Source organism: Pelmatolapia mariae, linkage group LG8 (genome assembly GCF_036321145.2).
Source record: "Pelmatolapia mariae isolate MD_Pm_ZW linkage group LG8, Pm_UMD_F_2, whole genome shotgun sequence".
Lineage (NCBI taxonomy): Eukaryota > Metazoa > Chordata > Actinopteri > Cichliformes > Cichlidae > Pelmatolapia > Pelmatolapia mariae.
In genome coordinates, this window is record NC_086234.1 from 4,187,281 (window position 1) to 4,197,286 (window position 10,006).

Below are 10,006 nucleotides of genomic sequence, written 5' to 3' on the forward strand. Positions count from 1 at the left end.
CACTGAGGGATATCATTTTGGGGAGTCTATTTTTTTAAAGCTGAATGCAGCAGAGCTAACTCTCTGGAAAATGTTAAAGGCATCTCATAGCCTTTCATCCCATATGGTAAAAGTCTGAGGTTATCATAACGCAAACGTTTGTCCCAGTAGCACTTTTAATTGTGACATACTGGACTTATAAACAGATGCTGGGTTAACAAGAAGGAACCTTTTCTTTCTGTCTTTGCATATATTTGCTCTGTGTTAGTCACATTAATATCCACCTTAATGCACCACACCTGTGTGTTTCTTTCTATTATTTTTGTGTAGTTGTAATCTCAGAGGGGTGGGTATGGGGAACATTTCATTGCTCTATTTGTTTGTTCTTGAAGAAACAATAAATACATAAAAACAGATTTTTTTTAACTGACTGACTGGAATTGAAATCCATTATTACCGCTGCCAGGGCTTTAATGTTTTTGAGGCGTTTGCATGTGAGTGAGTTTCATTCTGTCTGTAAACAGGATGGCTCGAAAAGTTTTGAATGAATTCTGATTAAACTGTGTAGAGGTGTAGAGTTCATCCACCGAGGTCTTCAAAGTCAACTTGATGATTTTATTGGTCAAAAATTGACAAAAAGTCTCATAACACTATGAGTGTTACAAGTGTGCTGTGTACTGCCAACATAAAGAAAAGACTGATTGATCTAAAGGTCAAAGTGATGATAATAAAGCTAAATAGAGCTATTTATTAAAACTGTTCTTACTGCCTTGGTTCGTATTGGCAGCAGAGAAAATGATGCTGTTATTTTGGGATGTTAAATTTGTTTGCAATTCTTTGAATTTCATCTTTATTTAAGAAAGAAATTATGACTATTTAGAAAAAAACAAAATCTCCCTGTGAGGCCAACATATTTAGAAGTAACCATACAAAATAAAATATACAAATATTCACGAGGCAAACAGGGGAATATAAAAACAACATTATACACTTCAGAGCAAAGTCTTGAGTTCTCTTCAGCCAACTCGGGCAATCCAGTAATGTTCAGACAGAACACAGCAGCCTCCAGGACCTTAGATACACTTAATGCGTGCAGACCAATCAAATCCTTATTTGATTTACAGCTGAGTCAGAGAGGAGGGAGCTGCTAATATGAGCTTTAGGGAAGGAGCGCGTTTATTTTTCATATATAAAATCATGGCAGCACAGGAACAAGATCTAAGAGGCAAGACCCCAGGCTGTGTAAAGATAATCCTGAGACATAACAGCAGGCAGGGCATACATGGAACACCAAGAGGCTGTCATAGTAGAAACATCTGTGCTGAGTATGGCCTGGAAGTCCTGAGGTCAAAATGGGAGACGCCTCCTAGGCTAGGATAATGACCGAGCTAAGATCCTGTGGGACTTCCAGATACAGACAGACAAAGTGGTGATGGCTAACCAACCGGACATAGTGGTGGTAGACAAGCAGAGGAATGATAGATGTAGTGATACCGAATGACAGCAACATCAGGAAAAAGGAACAGGAGAAGCTGGAGAAGTACCAAGGGCTCAGAGAAGAGCTGGAGAGGATGTGGAGGGTGAAGGTAACAGTGGTCCCCGTGGTAATCAGAGCACTACTCGCAGTGACACCCAGGCTGGGTGAGTGGCTCCAGCAGATCCCGGGAATAACGTCTGAGATCTCTGTCCAGAAGCGCGCAGTCCTGGGAACAGCTAAGATACTGCGCAGGACCCTCAAGCTCCCAGGCCTCTGATAGAGGACCTGATCTTGAAGGATAGACCGTCCGCAGGGGTGAGAGGGGAATTAGAAAAAAAAATCTGATATTTTTATATATTCCCCATTAACTTCACTGCCTTGACAGACAAGCACAAACAGAATACTGAGAAGGGAAATTCAAACAAAACTTCAAACAGAACAAACACGACCGATAGAAATAAATAAACTTCACTGCAGTGTTTCAGAATGCCCACAGGGGGGCGTGCTGGTCGAATGGTAACAACGCGGAGGTTTTACAGGATCAACAGGTGACCGATCATGTACAATATTCCAGCAGGAGCAGTGAAAGTATCTCCGGCTGTTCACTCAGGTGTCAGGAAACCAAATCAGACTTTTGCTCATTGGCTGAATGCGTTTCTTTGTAAAACTCACTGAATTCTCGTGGCTTCTTTTTCTGTGTCGACCCTGTCACACCTGGACAGGTCCCACCTTTCTTCCTCGGTGGTGTGAAAGTGGCGTATGTGTCACTCGGGGTATGGTAAATTTTTGCGGGGATGCTGAGAGCCCCTCACCCTGGAGCGGGGTTCTGTGTTGCGTCTGTTTCCTACTGGAGACGTTTGCGCGCAGAGCAGGCAGCCTCGCCTTTAACGTTGCTGGACACACGCGTGACCGTGTGAACGATGAATGACTCTGTGTCCAATTCCTCCACTTGGAAAGCGGAGTCTGCGCTCGTTTGCGTGGGATTCGCCGTCATCTTCCTGCTCGGCACGGTGGGGAACTCTCTGGTGCTCGCGGTCCTGTTTCGCAGCGGGCAGATGAACACCAAAACCACCAACCTGTTCATCCTCAACCTGGCCATCGCGGATCTGTGCTTCATCGTGTTCTGCGTGCCCTTCCAGGCCACCATCTACACTCTGGATGAGTGGGTGTTCGGACCTGCGGTCTGCAAAGTGGTGCACTTCATCATCTTCCTCACCATGTACGCGAGCATCTTCACCCTGACAGCCGTGTCCCTGGACAGGTGCGCGATCTCTGCACTTTATAAGAGTTGCTCTGGCCTGTTAGCCGCTTCTGTAGCGTGTCTACTTTCAGATTACTGAAACAAAAACCTAAAACACCTAAATAACTATTATTCTTTATGTCTTTTTTATATAAAACCTCAGGCAGCTTCAACCCGTCGGGCTAGGTTTCCTTTGAGCATGAGGGTGACGCATTAAGTCACAATGTCCCGATTTCTAGTGGATTTCGTGCATTTTCTTTATCAATGTATGATGAAAAATGTCTTTTATATAAATGGAAATAGACAAATTAGGCAACAGGTGATACTTCAGCATTTAATGGAATATAATCGAGAGCAGCTCAGAGGATTCTGTTTTACTTTTAGATCGTTATTCTCTAAACATTCTCACACAGACATGATTTGCTCTTCCATCTGTGTTGTGTTTGCGTTATTACAGGTTTCAGCCCTGGAGTGTAATGGTTTCACAGTTCTGTCTGATATCAGATCAGTTTCGTCTTTTAAAACTGATCTGATATCAGATTGAGATGGAAAACCATCTTAAATCCTCAAGTCTCACCTGTTTGTTAACCCACTGATTTCTACAGCACGTCTGCGCATGTTTTAAACTTTCTGTACAATTAAAATATCTCTCAGGAACTAATCGTGTTATTGGAGCTGACCGGAAAGCAAGGATATTAAGACGGTGTTGAGGCAAACTTTCAACAATTGTTTCAAAAACTGTGGGTCACAATATTTTTAATTTGCAGGAAAAAAATCAAGGAGGTTCTCATTTCTTCTGAAATTCTCAGAAATCTGGTCAGAATAGAGTCTAGATGTTCCCAAGGTTATTGTAATTAACTGAAACTGAAGTAAAAAAAATAAAAATAAAAACTAGACTCTTAAAAAAATGTAAACCAACTGAAAAGATTTGACTCTGGATGTCAGCAAGACTGTGAGTCAACATCTTTACAAAGTTCTGTTTTTATTGTAAAGCTTGTACTGGTTTCCTCTGATGTATGCCATCCGTACAATAATAATCAAAAAAGACCAAAACCAACACGAAACTCATAAGAACTCAACTAAAATTGCAGTGTGATTGGAGTCATCCTGTTTTTAATGATTTCTCCCAGTTACAGCGAGACAGACGTCACAGAAGAGAATGTTAATGGGAACATTTGTTTGTTTAAAGTCTCCAACTGAATGGTCCAGATTACAGAGAGCAGACAGCTCTGGGTACAAGTGGACAGAGGTGAGGCCGACCCTGGGCCAGACTGAGACACAAACATACGAAGCACTGATCTGATATATATGTTAGAGTCACAGCTACAGAAGCACGTGAATCTGTAATCTCAGACTCTGAACTACCAACTCAGCTCACAGTAGAGTTGCTTTACGTTTTCTACTTTTATTCTAATGCTTCTTTTCTTCAAATTAGCTGCACTTTTTCTTCATCACTTTGAAATATCTGTCATTTCAAATATTCAATTCCTGCACGTTTTTAGGCACTAAAATTAAAAGAAAAAAACATTTTTCAGCTTTTACTGGATTTTTGTGCACTCTGTACAATGTCTCCTTTGGACAGAAACATCCATAACCTTTGCATGGCGCTCTATACATCCGCCTACAAAGCACGAAAACTTTACTTACACTCGTGTTATCATATTAATTTGAGTCTGCACAACATCTGAGGATTAAAAATGAAGGGAAATAAAAACTCTGAGCCAAGAAATTGAGTTAGAGTGTGCAGGGAACCAGGGGCGAGCTGATAATGATGACATTTGTCTTCATAAATTTCAGGTAGCACAAACATACAAGCAGCAAGATTTGGTTCATTTCTGTGTTCTGCACTTTGTATGAAGGTAACTGGTGGATTAAACAGTCTTTGTGTCATTATTTTTACAGGCAGCACAGTGTTCCAGATGTGGCAGATATGGCATAAATTACATCTTCTAGCTTTAATTATCTGGCAAGATTAGAGCTGGGCGAGGTCAAGTTCCAAAAATCAGTGTGCTCAGTGGTCATATTTAGAGTTTCTCTTTTAATAATGATGTTTCTTAGTGAGTGATGATTATGTTGCTTTGCTAAGTGTTTGAACTGTAGGCCAACCTGGTTAACGTTTGAGGCAACATGTGGTTAACATCTGGTGTAGTTTAGACTCACATCTGGTGCCAGAACCGAAACCCAGCATAGAGCCAGCTGTGGTCACACAGCAAGCTGAAGCATCAAAAAACTGCAGTTCCTATTACGGCCACTTGAGGGTGGCTTGTTTCTGCAAGTATCAAAGTCCCTAAAAATACAATTCAATTCAAATTTTAAAGACCTTTAAACAGCCTCGAGAACTATTGTTTAAGACCACTTTAAAAAAGACAAGTCTGGATCCTTGGAAGCAAAATATATTTTTAAAAAACAGTTAAAATTGTATAAAGGCTTTGGCTGTTTTTATGATGTTAATGGTCGATTTTTAATGCCATTATCAGATATGGCTCTATGATTATCATTATATAATACAGTTTTCTGTGTGATGAAGTGTAACAGACGCTAACATCTCTGGTGTTTTATTTAAAAGCACTAAAAAGCAGGTGTCTGAGTGACCTGTGTATACACCCAGCTAAACGGACTGACTATTACAATATGATAAACACAAATATCGTCACCTCTGGTTAAAAAAAAAAACTAACGTGACAGCTGCAGAGCTGAAATGAAGGCTTCACAAACCAGTAGCGGTACAGTGGTTCATCCATGTGCTGTGTCCATGATGGCACAGTGAGGGCTGTGAGGGCTGATCATTTATTTATTTATGTTGGTTTGCTTTACTGTTTCTGCTCCATCTTTATTTTTTGAGATTTCATCTTTGTCCAACGCCTTCAATGATTAATACTGTATTTGTAGATCACGCGTCTTCCTCTGCTCCTACAGGTATTTAGCCATTTGCTACCCGCTCCGCTCCCGAGAGATGAGGACGCCAAAGAACGCACTCACCTCCATCGGCCTCCTCTGGGCCCTGGCCTTGGTTTTCTCTGGACCGTATCTCAGCTACTTCTCACAGATGGACCTGGCTGGCACTGTTGTGTGCATTCCTACGTGGGAGTCCAAACCTCGCATCATAATGGATATGTGCACGTTTGTCTTCGGCTACCTCGTCCCCGTGTTGGTGCTCGGCCTCACCTACGCCCGCACCATCCGATACCTGTGGACCAGCGTGGGCCCCTTGAAGGACATGTCCGAGTCGAGGCGGGCCAAGTGGAAAGTCTCCAAGATGATCATCATAGTCGCTGCTCTCTTCTGCCTTTGCTGGCTTCCCCATCACCTGGTAATCCTCTGCATGTGGTTGGGCCGATTCCCGCTCAACTACACCACCTATGTCCTCCGCATCCTCTCACACTTTGTGGCTTACGCCAACTCCTGTCTCAACCCCATCGTCTACGCCCTCGTGTCAAAGCATTTCCGCAAAGGCTTCAGGAAGGTGTTCAGCTGCTCGCTGAAGAGGAGGGAGGTGAATAAGGTGCATGTTCAGGCAGTGAACATGGTCAGCAGCATCGATGTGTCCAATTAAAGGTAACAGCCTTGGAGGAAGAGCCAGCCATCTACCACATAGAAGGAACTGCTGAGTTCTAAAGTAACAAAGCTGGTCACAGAAGATCAAGGAGGTCTTCACAACAGTCTCCTGACCTCCAGGACATTTTTAGCCATCAAAGGCACTTAGCTGGCAGATGGCAACATTGTCTACAAATTCAGTCGAGGAGTCTGTTACACGAGACTGTTTCGCAATTTACATATAAATTAAAATGTACTAAGTCGGATCAGTTAATTAAAGTCAAAATCAGCACGAGAGAAGACGATCTTCACAAAACTATCTTAAGGTTGAGATGTCTCAGCTAATTTAAAAATACATAACAGATACTAACTTTGGATTAAATTGATCAAATAGATGTTTGGTCACCCTCAGTGATGTACTAAATGCTTTCCAAGGCCAGCACTGGGTGTGATCGCCTCTTTGGATCCTGGATTTGATGACGGGCGTTCCTATGAGTGAATTGATGTAGTCTGTTCGATGTGATGTCAAACCTGACTGACACTGGTGTTCCCCACTGCGACTTTTTTCTGTCCATGCATTGTCCCAGAAATGATCAGTGTACTTGAACGAGTTGTTGTACATAGAGAATATTCATGGTCCCCACTGGATGAATCGGACCTTCTCTCTATCCCAGGCAGGTGAAACCTTAGATGTGACCTGTAGTTTCTGTCACTGGGCGTGTGAGCTTGAGAACAAAACAGTTACTGTCTATAGCTTTTATTTCATGCTGTTTATATGATGTAGTGTAGAAATCTGTGTATGTAAGGTTGTCTACTGACACAGCCCGGCTCAAAAAAGAAAGACCAGACAAGGCAGGGACTTAGAAAACGATCATTTATTACTCAAACATGACTAAATCAAAAGAATATGTTCGTCAGGAGTGTAAAGCACACATGGATGTGTGACAAAGTGTGTAGAAAGTAAGGAAAATCCCAGGAATTGTGCTGTAGATAAGACATTCCAAGTCAGAGTCGGGACAGAGAGCCTTGGAGAAAGGAGGGAACTTTCATATCCAAGCTCGCTGGGCTCAGGGAGCTAATTATCCTCCCATTAGCTCCTGCAGAACAAAGCACGGCACAAAAACCAAGACAAGCATTTTCTGACTCGTTCTCTGGCGTCACTCTAACACCTTAGTTCACCTCAGGATTAGTGCTAATCTCTTAAAAAGCTGTAATTAAATAGATAAATAATTGATTGATCGCACAAGGGAAATTACAGTGTTAAAGCAGCAGCATGAAAAATAAACATAGTACAGTTTACAATGAATAAACAACATAAAGTGGCACAGGTGTGCAGTCAGAGCTTTACACTGTGAGAGTGCAAAAGCACACAGCAGTAAATTTGAGTGAAATGCAACTGAAATATATAAAATCTGTTTTATTCATTTAAATAATTAATCATTAAGGAAAATGTGTTCAGTATTAACTGAATGTGTACCAGTCGAGTAAATTTTATTTGAATATATTCCATTAAATTCATTTTTTTAATGTTTTATTTTAGAAAAAATTTAATGGAAAATTTACAGTTGAAATGGAGCTGTTACGCACATGCTGATTATTTGGGATTTGAATTCAACATTTTGGTTTTCATATTCACATATTTATTAGTAGTTGGAAAATAAAGCTGTAAAAACAGTTGGAAAAGGCTCAGCCTCCACGCCATCCGCCCGAAATTTGATTGAGACACTGACATTTACATATTTAAACTTGGTGAAATTAAACAATAAAGTCTGATTACGACACTGAATATTTTATTAGCTCCGTTAACTTCTGTTTTATGTTGTGCTTCAGTGTAGCTGCTACATTATTACATGCCAGCTGCGCCTGCTAATGCATGTTGGTGCAGGCAGGAGATCTGTGAACGTTAAAATCATCACAAATCAGCAGATTTTCAAACAGTTTTCAGTGCGTTTGTTTTGGTTTTAGTTGTAACAGAGTTTCAGTCGCCCCATTAAAACAACAAAAAGTGTGTTTAATGCACCCAGTCCTGCTCTGCATGTTTCTGTAACTACTATTCAGCTACATACACACGTTGACTCTTACTGTATGTCATAAAAGGCAAAATATCATGAATCTACTTCTCACGTGTGGAGTGTTTCTCTCTCAGGACCGTAACAGAAGGGGTTAATTTCAGCTCTGTGTCTAAATGACCTGATGCTTTTATTAATATGTAGCTCGGGTGTTTTGTGTGCACATGTAGTCAGCATGAGGACGCTGCGCAGGATTCAGAGGTCACGCAAACGCTGTGTTAAAAGACCCAGAGTTGTGCTAAAGAAACACAAAGAACATTTTAACGCGCGAGGCCATGTTAGCATTTCTTATTTAGTGACTTGACTGTAAAAAGCATTTTTTAAAAGTGTGTCAGCCAATTACAACAAAAAAACAGAGGGATGCATAAAAACCAAGACAAAGATAAAGCGCTGCTTATTAAATGCTTTTTTGTGGTAATAAACAATAAATAAATAACATTTTTAGATACAGGCAAGCTGTGAATCATAAAGATGTGAAATACAATCTGAGGTCTGTAAATTGTCATTTTCATGTCACAGCTGACTCACTGAGTCAGACATCTTGTTGAAATCACACTTTTCTTTAATCTCAGGCTGCTCATCAGGTCATTATGAACAGATCGCTCATTAAAATGGCAAAAAATATTTCTGTCAGATGTTTAAAGGGCTGGTGTAAGAGCTTCTTGTTTTAATACATATATGTAGGCTGTCAGTACGTATACTATTACTGGTCTGCTGCTGTTTGTTGATTGTATTTAGCTGGCAGTGTACCAACAGAAAGCTGATCTGTTACTGTGAAGTGAGGCGTTCCCGGTGTTTCATATGCAGAAGTGTTGCTGTGATGTAGAGATCATCGTCAGAGCTGTTAAAATAACACCACTGAGCTGCATCTGAACATGTTGTTTTTGGTGTCTGTGTAAATAACTTTGTTGGTTTAAAGCATGTATTTCTGTCTGCTACTGGTGTTCAATAAAGCTCTGTGAAATCATTTTGAGAAAGGAAGAAGCTTCCCCTCGTCATCACAGCCGGCACTTAAAATATAAAAACCACCTCGTGGTCCTCCTCGAGCCCGTTCATTTCTTTCTAACTGAGAAAGTAAAGAATTTAAGAGCGTGTGGGCAGATGCGTTTGCTGATCTGAAGCTGGACTCGAGTCAAAATGACATCAGCTGCGCTCATTTTAAAACGTGCTATAAAAATAGACTTGATTCAATTTGTGACATGGGACAGGAAAACAGCACAAGTCAAGGTCAAGGATAAACTTTTTATCACCAAGGAAACCAGACCTGAAGATACTGAGGTCTGGTTGCTGTGGTGATGAGAAATGTCCTCTTTACCCTGAAGAGGAATGATGGTAACACACACACACAGACACACACACAGCTTGATTGTTAGTTTTAAAGACTCCAGGATAAGAAAAGAATCTGAGCTGTTATAACTTTGGCTGATGCTCGTTCTGAAGGTGCCGTCAGGCTGATAAATGTTCGTCTACGCTCAGCACGTGAGAGCACAGCTGTTAGCTGCCCGCTGGAGGAAGAACCGAAAACAAGAAGCTAAAAGATGCTAAAATGTTCCAAGAAGCTCTTTAGTCTTTAGTTCATTCTGTGTCTGAAATCAGCTGTTTCACCTCCTCTGCCATTAACCCAGCTTTCTTCTGATTGGCTGCCTGTCACAAACAGAAGGTGGGTGAGGTTCTATAAGTGTGAATGTCTGTGTCTGTCAGCAGACA

General features: G+C 41.2%; 1 protein-coding gene across 1 annotated transcript; it reads left to right on the forward strand.

The window, feature by feature from the left end:
- The first annotated feature begins 2,376 nt into the window (after positions 1-2,376).
- LOC134633363 (galanin receptor 2a) lies at positions 2,377-6,249 on the forward strand. Its single transcript, XM_063482231.1, has 2 exons — positions 2,377-2,717; positions 5,613-6,249. Exons 1-2 carry the CDS (start codon positions 2,377-2,379, stop codon positions 6,247-6,249), a joined length of 978 nt encoding a protein of 325 aa, XP_063338301.1.
- Positions 6,250-10,006: the final 3,757 nt, after the last annotated feature.

Coding starts and splice junctions, on each gene's coding strand:
- LOC134633363 (XM_063482231.1), top strand. CDS start 2,377: ATGAATGACTCTGTGTCCAATTCCTCCACTTGGAAAGCGGAGTCTGCG. Junction 2,718..5,612: donor ACAGCCGTGTCCCTGGACAG/GTGCGCGATCTC, acceptor CTGCTCCTACAG/GTATTTAGCCATTTGCTACC.